This window comes from Vanellus vanellus, assembly GCF_965231255.1.
Source record: "Vanellus vanellus genome assembly, chromosome: 3".
NCBI lineage: Eukaryota > Metazoa > Chordata > Aves > Charadriiformes > Charadriidae > Vanellus > Vanellus vanellus.
In genome coordinates, this window is record NC_138907.1 from 121,145,807 (window position 1) to 121,166,863 (window position 21,057).

Consider the following 21,057-nt stretch of genomic DNA (forward strand, 5'->3'; position numbering starts at 1 on the left):
TTTTACATTAAATTTTCTGCACAGGTAATTTAACTTCCAGTATCCCATCTTCTTTGGTTTAGGTCATCATTCTCTTCATAAATTTCCCGAATTTCTTTCTTCTGCTTGTAATATAGCTGGATGATATTCTTTGTCATTTTTATTTATTTTTTTTTTCCTTTTTCACTCTGGTTCTGCTGCAGTGCACACGGGGGCATAGTCAGAGAGTTTACAATGGCTCCTACCTTCCAGAGAGTGATGAGTAATTTAGACCACTTGTTATCCAGGGCTGCCAGACTCCAGCTTCTAACAGAGCCGATAGAAAGAAGTAGGCATGACACCTAAATTAGGTACCTGTATTACAGCGTTTAACTGCTGCCCCTAGATCTTACCAAGTTAGTTATAATAACCCTATTGATGTTAGTAGGTAAAAGCTGAGCGTTTAAAAATTCCCCTCATGTTGTACACAGAGTCTTTGCTTATCTGTAAGACAGTCTTTTCCCTGCCTGCTTCTTTCTTCCCGAACTGGTGCTTTTTTCTGTCACGTTGCGTCTCATCTCCCATTTTCTCATCTTCCGCTCACCTCCTTTCCACTCCCTCTGACACATGCAAATGCTCCAGATACATTCGTGCACTCATACTTTATTAGTCTTTCTCATATGCATACTTTTCTGGTTCTTATTTTTTTTTGGCTGGGCTTGTTTTGTTTGGCATTCTTTTTACAGTTTAATACAAAATATGCTTAACGGTGTCTATTTAAAATTGCAGTTGTTTAAACACTCCAAATGGTCCCTTTGGGAAGTGGGAGGAGTGCAGGGAATGTGGACCAAGGCGGCTGACAATGACTTGTAATTAGCACATCTTCCTTTGCCCGCAAAACCACGTTTACGGGATTGATTTGACCAGTTTCTGGCTCAGAGCAGCTTCCAACAGTTGCTTAGTCTTTACCACAAAAATAATAATTTAAAAAAAAAAAATTAAAACCAGTGTTTTCTCTCACTTTATGCGTTCAGAGATCTCTCCCCAAATAACGTGATCCAGGATTTCCAAAGGGCAGAAGTCGGTCAGTTGAGCGCTACCGCGAAGTTTTTGAGAAGCAAGATTGCAAGCACCTACAGCTGGAAACAGGAGTTCCTTCCCATCGGGGAAACGTCTGTTTTCTGAATATAGGAAAGATTTTGGGAGGTTTTTAAAGTGTTTTCGTTACACTATTCTTTCCCTCTGGTACTCTTACAGTAGCGCTAATGCTGCTAATGCCCCTGGGCTTACAGCTCGAGGTAAGATTCTGTGCTGGGCGTGTGACAGCTTTTCCAGACGTGGAAATGTCACAAGTTTAAAACCTCCCATTTTATGCCCAATATAGCTGTAAACAGGAGTTTTATTCCACTGAGAAAGGCAGATTTTTAGTTTGCCGGTGGAGTTAGCTCTCCCGGCTAGATCTGAAAGGGCTTGAACTCCCCGAAGCTGGGTATTGAAAAGCTGTAGACAGTCATATTTTACAGATATTTTACTTTTATTAGTGAAATTAAAAAATGAAGAACTAAGACCTACCTAGCTCAACCTTTGGTAAATAATTTAAATGTACAAATTTACTCATGAAAGAGAAGGAAATTAAAAGATGTCTCAAGATGACTAGTTCCAGAGGCAGATAAATCATTTTTTAAATAACAGCAACAACAATATCTTGCACTTTTCACCTCCTTAAGAATCACAAAGCTGTTTAGCTAGTAACTGCTGTGTACAAGACATACAGGGAAAGCCGTTTCCACTGCTAAAGTGTGTCCATTTTGGGGCTGAATGTGGCTGTGATGCCATGAAGCAACGTGGGACTGGATGAGAGCGCTCCCCCATCTCCTCAAAGCGGCAGGGGAATATCAGGCAGGCAGAAATGTAATTACTGGAGTTGAAATTGGGCCAAGACAATGGGACTGACAATACGTTCTTGGAAAATGTGCTCTTTGATCGTAAATATCCATGAAGCAAACTTGCCAACAGCATTGATTTTGGCAGTGGATTATCACTGACAGCCGGGATCTGCTGCCCTCCTGCTCTAAGCAGTGCCCGAATAGGTTTTTAGACAGAAGTTGGGGTAGTACGTAGAGAACAACTCTCCAGGATGTGTTCACGCATCACAGGTTTCCTGAATGTGTTGGATTGACCACGTGAGAAATACTGTACAGACGTTTAGTGCGGGGGCAGCGTGTTTGGGACATGCTGGACCTACACAGACCAGTTGCAGGTGCCCTGTGTAATGCCCAGCCTGCCGGCGTCGGCAGCTCTGTGCCAGTTCCCATCCACATGCTGAGGCTGATCTTGCTCAGCCCCACTTCTGTCATAAGCTTTGGCCGAAACACGAGCAAAGCATGAGCAAAGTCTGACCTTCATCATAGCTTTTTTTCCTTCAAGATCTATACCTGGGAGACAGTTGCTGGCTTTAGCAAATGTAAGACCTGGGTTTCAATAGCAGATAGGTTAGGTGATGACGCTTACAAGCTGGTGGTACTTTTATTCTTAAATGAATTAGAGTATACCTATAAGGAGGGTGTTGGTTAAAATGAGACAAAATTTGAGAAAGTGCGAAATAGTACCTGCACATCATCCAAATCTTCTTTGTCTTTGTGTGTGAAACGCATTGAGATTGTGCCCTGATCCTCAACTGACAATTCTAAGTCCTACTGTAATACAAATAATAACCAGATATTTAGGATAGATTAGAATTTACTTTTGGATCCATTAGCATTTCTGTTAAATCTGACAAACGATTTAGAAAATCTATATGAATACAGAGTGCCTGCTCATCATATTTTGTGACAGCTGGGTGAATACTTGACATCTTTGTGCTCTTAAAAGAACATATGCAAAGACTCAATTTAATTTGTAGGGTTGAGGGAATTTATTTGCCTAATTTTGAGCCCACTAGCACATGATGGATTTGAAAGTTCAGTTCTAACAGGAGTATAATTGGGTTCTCATTTCACTTAGGAGAGAGCGTGATAGAAAGGGTGAGGAGAGAGATAGAGACACGGGGAAAATAAAGTAAGAAAATGAAACTGAGAATACTCATGAAAAAAATTGCAATGAGGCTGAAAAAAAACGGAGCAAGGCAGAGCATGAGGAAAAGCTTGCACATACAAATAAGATACCCTTTAAGGGGACAGAAGAGAAAAAATAATGGATTCTTAATCATAATGCCAAATGTCTTTTGAGTGGAAAGAGCTGGTGCTTTAAAATATACTCACCATGGTAGCTGAAAACAAAGATAAAATATTAAGTCTTTAAGTGGTGGGAAGGGAGAGAGGAATGTTTCTCTAAATACTTTCTCAAGCTCAATAAGTAAAGCAGCTCATCAAATGTTCAGTCCCACAAGGACAGTCCTTCGCTGTCGATATCTGTGGTGCAAACAGTGAGCTGCAAGGATAGGACACGTGGCCATGGCCATACAGACCAGATCCGGTGGGTGAGCCTTGAGCTTGCTGAGCATCAGAAGTTAGCCTGATGTCTCCAGTGGTTTCACCTGGGACAAAGACCAACCCGCGCTCCAGAGGTCAGCTATCGATTCCCAAAATACTTACCTGGGTCTGTTCCCTGCATGCACGAAAAATCCTAGGGTGACCACAGTGACTAAATCCTGCCAGGTGATGGCTACCCATTCGCAGGGTGGCCATGATGTCTGCTAACAGTTGGTGGGCAATGTGAACCTCGAAACTGAAATGGTGCAGGACCAAGTGATAGGGAAGGAGTCTTCCCATATGGCTGCTGAATGCTTCAGTAAGAGACATAAGATGGATCGGACAGTTGGTTTGGATCTGACCTGTTCACATGAGCTTTGGCCTTTGTTCAGATTACGGGCGCGCTCCTTTTTTCTTTTTTGAAAGCTGGGAAAAACCCTCTGCTTTAGCCGCTAACGAGCACAGCGTGACTGCTGACTGTGTAGCTTTCCTCTGTCTTGTGTTACTGAGGACTGCTGGCGTGCGAGCGGCACGTCCACCGGTCCAGTGGAGTATGTGGGGCCAAGATTCGCAAGCAGGACTGCCTGCCAGCATCCTAAAGCAGCTTTATTAAAAGTCCTTAGGGAATACCTCTCCACATCCCTCAAGTTTATCTTTTAAATGGTTCTCTTGATGGAAAAAAGGGGCAGGAATTGAGTTTAGTTTCACTCTCTGACTCTCAGCATTTACGTTTTCCTATTTACTTCCAAATGAGCTGGCCCCTGATGTCCCCAGCCTTTCTTCTGCCTGGCTTTGGACACAAAGTCCCTTTGCAGCTGGTTACTAATGGGTCCAGCTGAACCAGGGTAAGCTCAAGGCATTTGAAGATACATCTCTGTTCAGTGCTGTAGGACCTTGTTGGCTGCTCAAGGTTTAGGTCAGTACACAGCAAATGGAAGTACTTTGCCTGTGATACTTGTATTTACTTTGATTTTTAGGTAAGAACTACATTTCCAGCTGTATCACTGGCAACTTTTCATTAACACTCCTTGTTGAACAGTAGCTTTTTCATCTTTGTGCTTTGCTAACATTGTAGAATTAAATGGGTTTTTCTGTCTTTTTGATTGTATCCTGGTATTCTGTCACCTTTTGATCTCTGTGTCGTGCACGCAGACTGTAAACTCCTTCGGGTGCAGGCTGCTGGGGGGGGATGTGGGGGGGTGTACTTTTTCATTAGAAAGTGTCTATGACAGCACAGCCCCAGATACTGTGGTACTGTGAAAGAATAGTACAAGTAAGAAGAATAAGAATAAGAATTTCCACATTACCCTTGTGATATCTAGGAAAAACAATTCTGTTTAAAGTTTATTGAGAGCTCTAGGAAGAGCTGGAAATGGCAACCTACAGACGCAGCAAATGGCCCGAAGTACTGATACATTTCTGACTTTATACAGCAGCTTCTGCTTAATCCGATCACTGGTTAATTTAATCCTGTTTCATTTGATTGGATACCCTGGAACCAAATCATTTGTATTGTGTTTTAGTCTGGTATTTCTGATCATTGTCTTTGTTAATTTGATCAGGATTGATTGAACCAGTCATTGAAAATAAATCACGTAATTAATCAAATGCAGCATTAGAAAAGCAGATCCTCAGCTAGTCTGTTAGTTTTTACCTCTTGTTTTTCTTCCTCAGTACAAGGAGTTTGGACTTCCTTTAGAAGAAAGCAGAGATGAACATTTTAATAGCATCACCATTTCAGTAGTACAAGGGGAGAGATAGGGTTATGTAATTGTTCAGTAGAGTAGAGTAGAGTAGAGTAGAGTAGAGTAGAGTAGAGTAGAGTAGAGTAGGAGCAGTTCAGCTGGAAGATACCTATAGCGATCATCTAGTCCAACTTTATGTCTCCTCTCAAAGCATCTTAATCTCACAAACTCCGTGACCCTTTCTGAGGCAGGGGTGTTGCGTACGTGTTGGGTGGAGGGTCTTGCTTAAAGACTCAACTTTCTTAATTACTCAATGATTTTAAGGCAATCAGCATGTGTTCTATGTTTGGGTTTGGCACAGAATCATCAATAAATGTAAAAAACAAGATAAGGCTCTGTGCTTTTTTCTAATAAGGTCTGGATAGTCTGATGTACAGTCAATGCTTGTCTGAAGCTAATGGTTACTCCAAAAACTGTGCTATGGGTGGGGAAGGAGATTTTGGATTTGCAACAAAGATTATTTTGATCTCTACCTGTTGTGTGGAAAGGAAGGTACCCCATTTTTAGTTTTTCGTTAAAGTAGGTGTTTGGTCCTATTTTGACTCTTCTCTCACTCTGATTGATATTTGTGACCAAAGTTGGCCATTTTGATCCGCACTGTTAGATATCTATAGATTTGTGTTCTAATTGAAGCTTTACTACAGCAAACCAAGGCTCTGTTTGTCATCTGGAGGTGATGATTGCACAAAGAACAGCTAAAACTCCCTTTACCTCTCCTGAAAGCCACAGCAAGTTCAGCAGGGTTCACGCTGCCTCTTAAGGGGTATTATCTGCAAAGACCCCGGGCTGGTCTCCCTGGCAGTTCATCCTGGGGAGTTTCGAGGGCAGTGTCTGCCCTGCGCCCATCCCAGCAGAAATAGTCACTTCTGATGGACCATGACCTGCAACAGCGGAGGAGGAGAATTAGGAAGATCTGATCACAACTTGCTGTTGTAGGTGAGGTATCCCTACCAAAGGTCATTTAATTTTAGCTCGCCCTTCCCTACATGGCTTACAGAACCAACCTGCGCTAGTTAGGGCTCACAATAACCCCTCTCTCTCCCCCTCTCACCCTGAAGTTTCTTGAGTGTGAGATTATTTTTAGAGGTGGCTTACTTTGTGTTAACTTCCCGGGAGCAAAGAGAGTAGGAGGTTTTAAGTTTTTAGTAGCATAAATTTTCTGTAAAAGATACATAACAGAGGATTTTCAAAAGCACAGAGTCTCTGGCCAAGCTCCCCACCCTTGCTGGCTTTCCTCTTGTTAATAAGTCCAATGACCCAAACTGGACACTTGGAAGAAATTAATCTTAAAGGAATAAAATGTAAAGGAACATAAAGCAATTTGTTGTTGAAGGAAATGTAAGTAGAGCTTAATCTTATCGTTAGCCATTTATCCTCGGATGACAAAGGACTATTTAGCATCACAAGTTGCCATGAACAGAATAATACTGAAGGATCACCTGATTCACACCCCAAAAATGAGAGTAACGTGCCTGGAAAGAAAGGGGGGCAACGTAGCACAGTTTTGGCAGGCCTACTATTACCGCTAGCCACAGCTGTACCATTATCTGTTTTACTTTAAATTGTGTGGCTGTGGACAGCAAAGTATGTCTAATAGCCATTTGCTAGATTTATAGCTTGATATGCGATGTGTTTGCCATAAATCTTTTAGAAGGATGATGGTTGAGGCAGCTGAAGCGTTCATGCTAGTCCACGAATCAGTTCTGTCGAAGGCAAACAGGAGAACTGGGCAGCTTGCTACTGGTAGCGTGGAGATACGGAAACAAAATGAGCAGGAATGCTTTGATGTAAAACCTACAGAGCAGAAAAATTGGAGAAAACGGTGACTGTGTTTCAAGAAAAACCATATATTAGCACTCTGTTGTAAATCAAATTAAATGACTGCCCAACTGCCTGATCCTCCACTGAACTTCTTGTGTTATTAAAGCTATGAATCTGAATGGAAGCAGGGTTGCATCTTGAGACCTCATTCCCAAAAAGGATCTGCCAGTCACGTCTGGTTGAAACAGCTTGGTGAATGTTTAGCTTCTTTTAAGAACCAACTGGGAGATTGATGGGTTCGAGCTGTTTTTGGACAGACTTGTTTGAGTCTTAAAATGCATTTTCATCTGTCTGCACGGAAAAGAATATTTTAATAAGAACCATTGAGATACGTGATTTTGGATTAAAAGGGAATGCAATATACTATTTCAGTATTTTTCACTGTGGAATACATTTGTGTTTCTCCTGCACAACCCAAATTTTTAACAAGACGGGAGCAATTACAGGAATAGCCAGATTTTAGATATTATCGTGTGTGTAGGAAAAGGGATGGATTATTAAAGTGTATAGCCTCTTTGAGAGATGCAGTGCTCTAATCCTGTTTTTCACATCCTAATTTTAGTGACTGCATAACTTACCTTCATAAGATGCTCTTAATTGAAGATTTCAATAGAATTTGAATAAAGTCTAATGTATCTGGGATTCCTCCTCCACTCCTTTAAAATATGATGTGAAATGTATTAGTCTTAATGTACATATCCCAGAGCTAATTGTTTTATCTTGTAAATCAGTTTCTCCTCGTCTTTTATATGGCTTTTACTTTCAGATTTAAAGAATAAATAAATTCTTGATTGAGAAGACTTTGTTGTTTTGCAGTAGAAAAAGGGGGGCAAGCTTTATAAATGCAAAAGGATTTTTAGTTCTTTTTTAATTATTTACAAATGCTGAGTTAAAGGACAGTGGAGTTTAAATTATGCATTAAATTAGCATCTTACTGACGGAAGACTCTCAAAGAAAGTTGAAATTTTTAAATTGCTATGAGCCAAATTCAGCCACAATTTAATAGCTCAATTGATGTTGATGAACTTAAGGCAGCGATAAATCTGGACCTCTAGGCTTATTTTTCTTTTTGCTGTGAAAGGTAAGCACGCTGTTTCTACAGTACTGACTGTCCTTTTGTTTGAGAGTTGACCGAGTATACTTTGATCCTTTTTTTAGAAAAAGAGTTCTCTGTTCTCCCTTAAAGAAAGCTTCCTGAGACCTGGATCAGATTATGGAAACTAAAGTGAGCACACAAAAGTGCTTGTTAGAAAGTGAAATTTATGTGCAAACTAAATGTGCCCTTGATGATAGCCTTATTGATCAAGCCAAGTTAATAAATCAGTAATATCATGCACCACTGTTCAACACTCACAGGCTTATCTTGGTTTTATTTTTTTCCCTTTTTTTTTTTCTATGTGCCTGCTGTGTAGGCAGAGAACATGCACTTTCCTGCCACGGGGTTTGTGCTACAACTGAAACACTGAATTCAGAGGGCTGGAATGTAAAATGTCGGCATCCAATATGACAAAAGGGAACTTTTCTAGAAGTAACTTAATATTGGGATTGGAGCCTAAAGTGACACAGCTTTTACTGTATAAGTATTCCTCTCTTTGTTTCTAATGCTTTAGGCCCTGATCCAGAATGAAATGCAGGGTGCTGTTTGGATAATTAAAAGAAATCCATGGGAAATTTGGGACAAAAATGCCATATGGAGCGACTTTTGAGCCTATCAATGGCCAGCATTTGCATTCAAGATAAATGTTTAGTTTTCAAGCAGTCTGCTGTTAGGTCATTCTTGAGTAGCTCTGCCAGTACACAAGGGTTACATCCTTTGTACGCCCTTGGGATTCTGGTCTGACAAGCACTTATTCCATTATTACCCATATTTCCTTTTGCCCTCTGACAAAAAGCACTTATGATGAACTGGATTTATCTGCCTCTACCATGGGATGCCTGCAGGATCTCTGAGAGCCCTCTTGCGTTGCGTAGTGCATGTTCTCTGTAGTACATGCTGCCGGGTTGTTCCTGACGTTGCGCATTTTCCTCCGTTGTGAGATGGTTTTGCATTCGTAGCTTTGCACTGATTTGGGGTTGATCTGCATGCCGACCGTGTTAGCAGAGGAGGTTCTGCTCAGGCTAAAGTGGGGCTTCTGTGCTCGAACCCAGTGTCGTGCGCTGATGTCCCTGGTGTCCTGGAGCAGCAAGTGTCGCAGCCGGGACCTCGGTTCGATACCTCAGCTCCGTTCCCTGATGTTCTCGCTGAGAAACGAAGGCAGCTGGGTGAGTACCTGAGCCTCTCTGCTGGTGAAATTTGCCAAGACAGAATACAAAGTGCCATTTATGAAGTGTTGTTATCATTCCATGGTCCCGCATTCATTCCCACCTAATACTGAGCACCTAACTGGAGCACTGGTGTGAGAGTGGTGGTTGTCCTGGGCAGTGCAGCCACCAGAAAGAAATAGATATCACCTATAGTCAATTCGCAGCCACCTTCTATCCCATCTCTCTCCCCCACTTTTCCATAACCTCATTCCTCCTCTTGCCTCCCCAGACCTGCAGCTAGTATGGACAGGGAGCCTTAGAAGGGGTTAATAAGAAAGTAGCAGTTGACCTATTCCTGCTATGGAGTTATCTTCCATTGCATTGTCAGAGCTTGGGAATTTGGCTGCCTGCCTTATTTGGGGGGGTGATGGAGGCAGAAATACGAATGAGATGGCAAAGAGGCTCAGTCCAGGAAAGATGGGCTTGATGGTGGGGGGGGGGAAGAAGCTGGACATGCTTATACATCTGCCTTCTTAGCAGCTCACAGACTGGGTGGCAAGAAGCTCCGCTATGCACGGCGCCGGGATCAGGGCTGGGTAACGGCCGGTGTTCTTTGCCTGTCTGGGACGTGAGCCCCACTGCACTCATGGATTTCTCCAAGCCCGCGTCATTGATCTCAAGGTGGGGGGTGTCTTTAAATCCTCTGAAAAATGTGAATGGATGCAGAGTGTACCCCGCTGCTAAGCCATGTGTCTCGCCTGGAGGCTATACCTCAGTGCTCCAGAGCTCGCACTGGCTGGTGGCTCGTCGCTGGATGGTGGTTAAGATGCCAGTATTGAATTATTCTCTCCACTCAAGAGGGAAGTGAGACTTCTTTTGTCTTTTATGCAGAGTAGCAACATTTTTCCTATGAGTTAACTGTATTAGTCTCTTTCTCGCTGCTCCCACATTAGCCTTGGAAAGAGAAAAACAACACTGTGTCATCGCAGAATTGCCTGGTGATGGGAACTGTAAGGTAGATGAGTTCTTCTCTCCACCCATGAGCAAGTTCTTGAATGAGGTTTTACTGCAGGACAGCTCTTTCTGTTCCTCTTGCATGCTGGCCTGTCCGTATCTCTTAGGTTTTTAATACATTACAGTACAGCCCTCTCTTAAAATAACAGTTTCATTTCTGTAGCCCAGCCCAACAGCCGGTGCTAGGGAGATATCGCTGTCATCATTGCGTCTTTAAAAGCTCTGCATATATCCTTAAGAGCTGCTTTGGCCACGGACTAGACTCGGAAATATGCTTGGGAGCCTGTCCAACATGGTATAGGAATTTACCCCAGATGAAGATCTATCCCTGTGTGGTTCAGATTTTACACACATGCCTTGTGCACACAAATAATACCTGTTTCATGCAATATTTAGCAGCGTGAACTACAAATTAGACCATAAACTCTTTGGTGCAGAGACCACTGAGCTTTTTAGAGCACCAGACACGTTCAGGCTTAAAACCCAACCAGGGCCACCAGTCATTACTTGTTAGAGCGAGGCATAGCTAACAGCTTTAAAAGGAATTCCCTCATTAAATTGAAGTTGCTTTTACCCATGACAGGCCATAAAACCTGAATCCGTGGGAGGGAATGTTTGCCTCTATGCATGTGCGTGTCTTAGCCTTTTTATTTTCAATGGGGAGAAAAAATAGAGTGGGTTGCATATTGGATACATTATCTTAGTATTAAGCTGCCATTCCCAATCTCTTTTGGATAATTGGAACAGAGAATCGCTACCTCTCATCCATCACTTTAAATGAAGGCCTTAGTAAAATAATTTTGGTCGCTGGGAACCGCAAATAGGATCCCTCTATCCAGATTAGTTCTTTTTTGCTCATGAAACTGTTTGAATAGGTCTTAGCACTCTGAGCCGTAGCAGGATGTATGTCGGCAGTTTTACAAGCCTTTAGGGAAATTGCTCAAATGTGTTTATAAGGACCTCCCAGGAAGCATGTGGTGGTGGTGGTGAGCCTGGGGAAAATTGTATTGGAATTTTTGTTGTTGGATTTTTGTTGTTGTTGGGTTGTTTTTTTTTTAATTCCTCTAACATACTCTGTAATGCTGGTAGCAGTGTGATGTTTCCATTGATATAAAAGGTCTTTCTGAAAGTTTAGGTCTTATTTCAGCAAAGATTTGTAGAACTTTGGACTTAGAGTCAGACTTAGTTGTAGCTATGCCTCCTGAACACCTAATAGTAACCGTGTAAACTCATGCAGTATGGACCAAATCACTAATTCCCAATCTTTAGCACCAGCTGATTGCTGTGAACTCGCGAACTTTCTTGTGGATATTCTGAAAAGCCCATGAATCTGAAGGGTTTTAATGCTTTAATTTAATAAGGTTCAGCGGACCAGCTGTACACCAATTACAGTTGCCTATGGGCCATGGTTTATGACTATTTGAGCTACAAAAAATCGACAACCTGGCAACTTGTCTGTGTTAGTCTCATGTAATTCTGAAATTGTTCCATCTTGCTCCCTTCTGCCTGTACATCTGTATTGCAGTTAATTTCCTTAAAGCTGGGAGATTGCTCACTGCTGGAGTTCGAAGTGGCAGGCGTGAGGTGAAATGCAAGCTTCAACTGAAAATTTTATTTGTTCTTAATGGTTATTTCAAACAAAAGAGGAAAAAAACTCTCAGGTTTGGATTTGGGGTACTCTACCCATGACAAAGAGCACAGATTGAACATTTTAGGGGTGCTACAAAGATGCTGGTGATTGCTTTAGTAATCTTTTTAGTCTGCTGAGAATTTCAGGCAATTAAATAGCCAGTGCTGCTGTTGACTAGCCAGGCTTCAACAGACCTTTTAGAAACCTTCTTGTCTTTTCAAGTAAATAGACATTTGGCAGTATTTTAAAATGTATACCCAGTAGATTTTGTAATGCATTTCCTTTTTTCATGTTTCGTGTTTAATTCAAACAAGCATCTGACATGAAAGCTAAAGATAAAAGTCTAACATAGTACAATTAGTTTCTGTGAAGTCTGCGGATCACTAATGGAACACATCTCTTCCCCCTGCACAACTAGCATAATACAGGCCATTTTTTGGTCATTTGTGTTGTACATTAAAAGCATCAAATAGAGTGCTGTTGTGTGCCTGAGCGCATGGACAGAAAATTCCTTTGTTTGATAACGCTGGAATTAATTTTGCTTTCCAGATACGCAAATCGGTAATTGCTGCAATTGGATCAGAGACATGTAACACTTGTAGCGTAACCCTTCATGTATTAAGAAAAATAATGCAGAAATTAGATCAGAGACCAGAAGTATATATATGTAAAAGAAGTTCTGTAAGCTGTTTTTCTGTTTCCACCACCATTATTGTCTAAACTGCGTTTCATGAATGTGTGTTGTGATTTCATACCAACTAATCCCTAGCTCTTTCCGATCAAATAAATACAAGCTCAGGAGTACAGTTTGAAAGAATGTGCTGGACTTGTGCATTTAAATCCACTGAGCCTCTAAGAAGCAGGGTTTGTGAGCTTATTCAGTGGAAAAAAAAATTGGAAAAAAATAGCATTTTGTGGAAGCAGAGAAGTATTTGTTGACAGCAAACCTGCAAACCTCCTTCCTCTTTATTAATGCTCAAGGTATGGAATTAAAATCTAGACTTGGGTGCTAACTCCACCCGTTTCAAATGTGTCTGATCTGGTGCTGTAGTTTTTTTGGAAAGCAAGGTTTCAGTTGCAAAATAGGGAACGGGATTTTTGCAGGATTTCGGAGAGCTGTGTCACATATTCCCTTTCTTACCCATTCTGTACAGAGCATATGGGTTCTTTTAAAATTATAGCATGTATGTGGTTCTGTATTATTTAAGGTACAGGAATATTTTTTTCTTATTTTAGATCGACACTGTTTTAAAGCAGCTTGGGGATGTAACAAAGTTATACAAGATGCTGTACATCTCGACAATGCCACACAATAATGAGAAGTATGTGTTTCAAACCCACTTATAAGACTGAGTTCATACAACAAAGAACCGCAACACACAGATGCTACATGTGGAACGTGCGGGGCATGATTTGAGTTGTGAATCCTCTTGTCTGTCTTTGATGATTCATAAAAATGCCCGGTTCTCTATATTGCATTTAGTGTTTTTTTAAAGCTTTGCTTTGGGATAAATAATAGTGTTTCTCAGGGAAGTATCTTAGCTGATTTATAGGCAAAGAAAGCTGGTGGTGCTTTTTTATTTTTCTTTCTTTTTCTACTGCAGAGTGCTTTGGCCACTGTTAAACAGTTTAGCTAGATCCAAAGGGATGCTGCTAACACGAACTGGTAAACCACCAACAGCGTTATATCCTCCTGTGTCAAAGACCTTGTACAATGTAAAAACTAAAGGTATTCACATTAAGCCTCTTCTCAGGACAATTTATAAATAGAAAGCATTTCAAAACTGAGATTTGTCTCTTCTCCTACTGCCCTTTCTTTGCCATGAATAAAACAGAATGAATCTTAAAGCTCTTGCTTGTCTGCATGTGCTCTCTTTTTGCCTTTCCTGACTCTTATTTTTATTTCAATTGCAAAAGTTGTAGAAGTAGTTGAAATGGTGGGGGCAGAAGGAAATGTGAATCTAAAACCTGGGTATTGTTGTCCTTGGTGCCAGTAGAATAGAAAAAAAACTGGACAAGTTAAATTACAAAAAAAAAAGAAACCACAAAGCACCACCACCCACACACTAATAATAATAATAATAATAATAATAATAATAATAATAATAATAATAATAAAACCACTTTGGACATAAGCTGAAAATTCTAACTTTAAGATTCCGTAGAAAAAAAGACATTAAGAATCACATTTCCCTGCGAACATCTGCATTTAACTAAGAGTAGCAATTTCTAGGGGGAGAATATTCCCATTGTGGCTTCTAGGAGCAAAGAGAGCAGCACAGCAAAAACTCTATTCTCCATCAAGATTTGCACCCAGGACTCCTGATTCCCAGAGCCCAAGGAGGATAGAGCTCAGGTGGAAAAGGGAGTGGGTTTAGATTGGATATTAGGGAAAAAAAATTAACTGCAAGGGTTATTAAACATTGGAAAAGACTGCCCAGGGAGGTGGTGGATTCGCCATCCCTGGAGGTGTTTAAAAAAAGGGTAGATGTGGTACTTGGGGACATGGTTTAGAAGTGGTTTTGTCAGGGTGGGTTAAAGGCTGGACTTGATGATCTTAAGGGTCCCTTCCAACCTCAGCAATCCTATGATTCTATGATTCTGTTTGGGTGATAGGAGATGTCAGAGGCACCTGGATGAAGGAGCAGGGCAGCAGACCTAGCAGGCCTGGGAGGAAAGGGGGAAGGGGGAGAAACAAGGGAGGGCAGGAAGAACCAGGCACCTCCAATGGATTTAAACACCCAAGGAATAACTGATGGGCTTGGGAAAGGTGTGCATGTATTTGCGGAGGGAATAAATGGGTCTGCTAATGAGTTCTTTGCATGGGGTGATTGAGGTACTGGTGATGGGGGAAAAAAGGCTGCTGGTGTTGACAGAGATTTCATTGGTACTACGTGACCCAGGGCATTTATGGAGCTGCTGTACCCCCGTCTCAGAGCTAAATTACTTCCCAGATGTAAGGCAAACAAGAGATCGCTCAGACTGGTCTGTTCTTTATGGCTTCCGTCCTCAATACTCATTCAGCAATAGGCAGCTGGTTCCATTTTCTTGGTTTAGAGGTTCTGACACCAGTAAAAACAAAACAAAAAACTTCTAATCTTCCAGCAATGAAATACGCTGTGGAGTTAAATAAACAAGACCTGTTGGAGCACCCTTGTTTTCTACAGGGCTTTTCTCAGCAAAGGCATGGTTGTTTGGGAAGATCCCCTGAAACTGCTGGGGGGTGCTGGCTTAGCATTTAAATCCATGTGATAGTTTCTTTATCAAGAAATCTCTTTCAGATCATATCCCCTTTGATGATTATTCAGCCCCGATCCTTCCTCTACTTTACAGTTATTTTAACATCTCTGAAGAACTGCCAACATACCCACTTCAGCATCCAGTGACTGTTATGCTGCCTTTTTTTATTGGTATTCCATTTTAAGGGTTGACAGACAATAAATACTAAGACTTCTCTTTACTGTTCTACGGTAATTTGTCCTACAGTTGTAAATAAGTCTTTCTTGTTCTGCCTTCTGCTAAACAAAACTCACTATTTTTGGAAGAGATTGAGCAAACGGAAGATCATTCCATTTTATGTAAGCTGTGACTGAATGAATATTACCATATCTGGTTTGTTTTCTTTATTTTCAAGACAAAAGAAGCAACTTGTTTCTGAAAATGCTAGTTTCTTGTGGATTTTTTTTTTAAAGGTGGATCTATTAAATTTCCACAAGTATTTTTTTCAAATGTGTTGTGTTTTCCATACAGACATGTCAAGCAAGCCTGGAGGAGAACGGTATTTAAAGATTTTAGGGTATTCTCTTGGACTGTAACAAACAAACAAGCGAGCTGCTAGCTATGAGGAACAGTAATTATTCTCAATATTCTAAACGTTTTTATTCCATATTTTTCTGTCTCTCTGGTAGACACCTTGCATTTCCAAGACTGAAAATCAGCCTCAAGGACTTGCGACAAGCGTCAGGTGGGGACAGACACCCATCAATCAGTCCACACCCTGGGACACTGATGAGCCTCCATCTAAACAGATGAGAGAGAATGAAAACCCAGGTATGTTTCTAATCTCATTTGTAATTCTACAAGGGAAAATCGTTCAAAGCAAATTCAATGCACTATCTCCATTTACCTCCGTAAATTAGACTTCATTGTGAGCCCTTTCTTTATTCTTTAGCAGGGTTTTTCTCTCATTGTAAAGACCCCTCAAGTTTCTTCTGTGCTGGGGCTAATATAAATGTATTAAGATGCCTGCAAGTTCATTAGAGTGGGGTTTTTTTTTTCCCTCCTTCTCTGCCTTCACTAGAGGAAAAGGCACTCTGTAATACTTTAAGACCTCTTTTATGTCCAGAACTACCTGAAATGATTTCCAGCTTCCAGACACATATCATACATTGTGCTACTATGCCAGACGCCTAATTACAATCCCTTTGTAGTGGCTGGAGCACCATTATTATACACACAGAGTGTTTGTCAGGAAGCCATGAAAGCACGGTGGGGAAAGAGGTTAATTTTCTTGGAAGCGTGCGCTTAAGCTGCATAAAGCGCAAAATACATAAAACACCAAACATGCCGCATGTCACCTGATGAGTATTTTAACAATTGCACTCACATCGCCATAGCAATTTTATGCACTTACCGGTTGGGAACGGTTCCAGGCCCTGAACCGCTTTAGGTGCGGTGAAGAAGGGCACGTCGGCGCAATTCGGTAGCGGACGCGGGTGCAGGAGGGGAAGGCTGGGGGTGTTTGTTTTTCTTGTGGTCTCCCCTGTGCCGAGCCCGCCGCCATTGCCGGCCTTCCTTCATGCCGCAGGTGCAGCGCCCTGGGTCACCACGGTGGCGGCCGGCAGCCAGCCCGCCCTGATCACGCACTCCTACGGGATGACGCAGCCGCCCACCTTCAGCCCGGCCGCCAACGTCCAGGCCCCCGTCATCGGCGTCACTCCCTCCCTCCCTCCGCACGTCACCCCACAGCTCCCGCTGATGCCGGCCCACTACCAGCTCCAGCCGCAGCCCTCCCAGCCCCTCAGCAACATGGTGGTCAACCTCCAGAGCCAGCCCTTGTACACCAACAGCCAACCCCTCAGCATGTCCTCCATGAGCGGCGTGGGCCCGGTGGCCCACCCGGGCCCCGGGACGGTGGGCAACGGCCACCTGGCCTGCCCCATGCTGCCACCGCCACCGCCGGCCCTGCCCTCGGCCGCCCTGCCCAGCAACGCACCGGCCACCAACGGGCAGGCGGCCGCCCCGCTGCCCCCCAACGCGGCGGGGGGCCCGGACAACACCAACGGGGTGCAGATGCTGCGGACGATCGGCGTGGGGAAGTACGAGTTCACAGACCCCTGGCACCCCAAAGGTAAGGCGGGCTGGGCCGGCCCCGCGGGGCGCGCGGGCGGGTGGCGGGGCCGAGGAGGGCGGCAGAACCCCGGGCCTCCCTGCCGCTCTCCTTGGGCCCGCCGGCCCAGCTCCGGCGTCTGTCTCCGCGTTTTTCTTGAACGCGTAGCTTGTATGAGTGAATGGTGACAAAAAGCAGTGCGTTAGAAAGAGGGAGGACGAGCCGTGGGCATATTTTGTAGTGAAGAGCAGCTTTCGGGCCCGTCAGATAAGCCAGTGGTCCCGATGGTAAAGCAGCCATCATTCTGTGCCTCTCCCTTTGAAACACACACCCATGTTTCCATCCGACCACTTTCCTTCCGGCTTCAGCTGTGCATTGGTCACAAACGCTAACCGTCTCCTTCAACCATTGTCTTCTGCCCCCTCCAGTAGGAGCCTGAGCCAAATGCAAGTAGCCCTGCTGGCTGAAGCTGAACAACCCAAAACGTTCAGCGTTAAGGGGAAAACTCTTAATTATCAGCTTCATTGGGCTCAAATGCTGCAAAACACCCTGAACAGTCATGAGCGTTCCTGAGAGGTTGACCTTTTCTGATAAGTAGTTTGTAAATGAGCCACACCGTTGGGTCACGTTGGAGTGTTATTTCCGAGTGTCTTACCCTAGACACTTCAGAAATACCTACGCTTTGTGTACTTCGTTTCTAATTTCATTTGCAGAGTTTTCCCTGCCTCCCGTAAAAATCATGACTGTGCCACACGCGCAGGTAAAGCGAAGTGTAGCTTACAAAAATAAAAATGCGGACCTATCAGCAAAATCAATTAAATTGATTTTAAAAAAAACACCCCAAAGGCTTCATTAAGTCTGTGATATTTTATGTATACATTTGTATTCAGACACAATCCATGTGTAAATTATTTACTTGCCACAAGCTATTAAGTTCTATTGTGTAGCTCTGTATTAAGGGCAAGGAATCTCTATTAAAAATGATTAGTCCAATAACTCTTCCTGCTCATTACGTAAATTGTACTTTGGTATGTGCAAATCTTTACCAAACGTCTCTTGAAAGGGAGTTCACACACAAGCTCAGCAGTACTTTTCTAAAGCTTAATATTTGGACTGCTTTTAAATGTTCAACTCCAAGCCCCAAATAAGATGAGAACGCTTGCTGGATGGCGAGCTTCTGAATTGTTCTTTGAGATCTGTGTGGGCTTTAAGTGATACTGGCCCAGTCACGTAGCCAAAAATTGACCAACAATTGCTTTTTAAGAATTTTGGTAATTCCTTCCCTTTAAAAAAAAAAATCAAAATCCACAAAAGCAATTTGTCAGTTCAGGTTTATAGGTTACAAACCCTTGATTTTGTAGAAAGAGCAAGGGGAGAGATTTATACTCTACTCTGGTAGACTGAGCTGCAGTGGTTCTGCTGGGTGTCTTTCTTCTCCGTGGAAGCTATTAGTCTTCTAAAAGGCATCATCTCCACTTTTGATCGCCACCTATCCCAATTTACTGCACTGGATACTTGGATACATGATCAAATTAACACAATTTAAAGGATTACTTGGTGTCATTGGAGACATGTGCAAATATACAATACAAGGAAAAACACATAAGCTTAAACCACTTTCACTGCGGTAATTTGATCACATATCTGAGCCCTAGTGACACTAACCTAGTGAGACAAATGAGCACGTCAGTGACTGCACGCTTGAGGTTAGGAATACTCTCAAATGCCTCGCATACTTAAGGCCAGCAGCATCAGCTGTTATTTACTCTTCCTCCATCAATTAACCTTCAGCAGATCTCTGGCTAGCAGATGAAGTAAACTTCAAATCAGAGCCTAAGTAAAAAGATCGTAAAATATTTAATCAGTCTTTTAATATTTGATTTGCAGTCTTAGTCAGCATTCTTGCTTAAACTGCTGTAAACCCTAGTTTAGTCTAATTGTCTGAGCGCTGCTGAGTGCAGTCAGCTGAGGAGATGTTCATTACGGTGAGGAGGAGAGTTCCTCCGTAGAATATGCCAGGCATGCCGGACCTAGCCCTGGTCTGGTATTTGGAAACCTTTGTACCTAGGAGAGGCTTGGAAGGAGAATATTAAAACAAGCAGTATTTCTAATCCATGACAACTGCCGACACATCAGCCATACTGTACCTTATAAACTCCAAGATAGACAACTGTTTTCCCAGGGATTAGCTAGCTTCTTTATCACCATCAGCTATTGAGTTTTTCCGGTTCCTGTAGTGGTTAAAAACAAACAAACATAAGTCAATGAAGCGTGCATATACAAACATCTCATAAGCAGGACCTGTTCTATAGAGAAAAAGTCATCTCTTCCTCCATTTCCAATCTTAAACGCCCTTACGTCAAAAGCTATAAGTCCTCTTGTCAAGCCTTAAGTCAGAGAAGATGTGTGTTGGGTTTGGTTGTTTTGAATGAGAGAGAAAGAATCAGGAAAGAGAAAACGACTGGGTGTCTAACCAGACCTTAAAACCTCGCTAGGGGATTCTTAACAGAAACTGTATGGATTTCAGTGATGTGGCTCGATTTTCAAATTATTTTTGTTTTAGTTTCTGCCCTCGTGGATTTCAGTCTCTAGAGCCTGACTGATTTCACAGTCTTACATGATAGGCACCTTTCTCTCCGAGAAGGAATGGAAACTATGAGACAATCATCTCAGCTGTTCAAATATACAAGTTCATACTAGTTCTCTACAAATTTCATTTAAATATTCTCTCTTTCTTGAGGAACCTTGGCCAGTATTATAATAAGAGCCACTGCTAATGGCCTTAAGATCTATCTCATTATCCTGAGATACTCTGTATTATTATTTCACTTGACAATCCAGTCTTGTACAGGTTTGAATAATTACTCAACTATCCCTTAAGTGAAAGAGCAGTTCTTGCTGGTTAATATGATAGGGTTTCTTATATTTTTAGACTTTATTTGGGAGCTGATTTGAAACATCATGTTTTATTTCCTATAATTATCTTTCATTTAGCTGTGTGCACGTTGGGGGCACATTGTACTGGACTCATGCAGAACTAGGTTTCTTACATAGCTGTTTCTAAACAAAAGGAAGCAAATAAGTTGCCAAAAGTTGAAGGCACTGCTGGTATGCCGTCCTATTTGCAATAGGTCAAGAGATCTCGCTTAGATGGCTGAAAGAGTCGAGTCATTTCTTTGGCTCCGCAAAAAATAAATTTTGGTAATAAGAATTGTGATATAAAACAGATATGTCATTCTCTTTACAGTGTCACAGATTATTCCCACCTAATTCCATTGAAACTACTTGTAAGAAAATATTTTTTGCCTTGATTAGAGAATCTTCGTGGTCTGGATGGGTTATATTCCATAAAAAGATTTTTTATTGCTTCTGTAATATGTTAAATATGGATGTTAAGTTTAGCTACATGATCCATTTACTCAGTGAATTTATAAAGCAGTCACATTATGAGAGACATAAATAATGTTTCAAAGTAATTATTGCTTTTAGCAATGTGTGAAGAACCGTAGAGCTGCCTTATGAAATGCATGGGATCTTTCACCATACACAATCAACATCAGTTTTGAGAGCTGTCTGGTTTGGCCTGTAATTGCCCTGTGGATAGCATTTATGCCAAATACTCCTGACTGACATCAAAAGCCGTGTCACCTTAACACAGATATGTAACCTAATATTTTAGAACAGATTCAGCCCTTGTTTTCTATCCATGTCCTAAGTCTTGCTCTGTAATCTAAAGATTAAGTGCCAGGGAATTAACAAAGCAGAATATTCAGAACCATGAAGTTGATCATTGTGAACGTACTCAGTGAAGATCCACTGAAGTTTGCGTAGCCAAATTTCTATGTG

The 21,057-nt window shown here is 42.1% G+C and overlaps 1 protein-coding gene across 1 annotated transcript in view; it reads left to right on the forward strand.

Annotated features, from left to right (window-relative positions):
* KLHL29 (kelch like family member 29) overlaps positions 1-21,057 on the forward strand; it is a 335,222-nt gene that overhangs the window by 177,342 nt on the left and 136,823 nt on the right. Inside the window, exons 3-4 of the mRNA XM_082481556.1 lie at positions 15,791-15,932; positions 16,690-17,232. Of these exons, the coding sequence (XP_082337682.1) occupies positions 15,791-15,932; positions 16,690-17,232 (685 nt within the window). The remainder of the gene's footprint in view (positions 1-15,790; positions 15,933-16,689; positions 17,233-21,057) is intronic.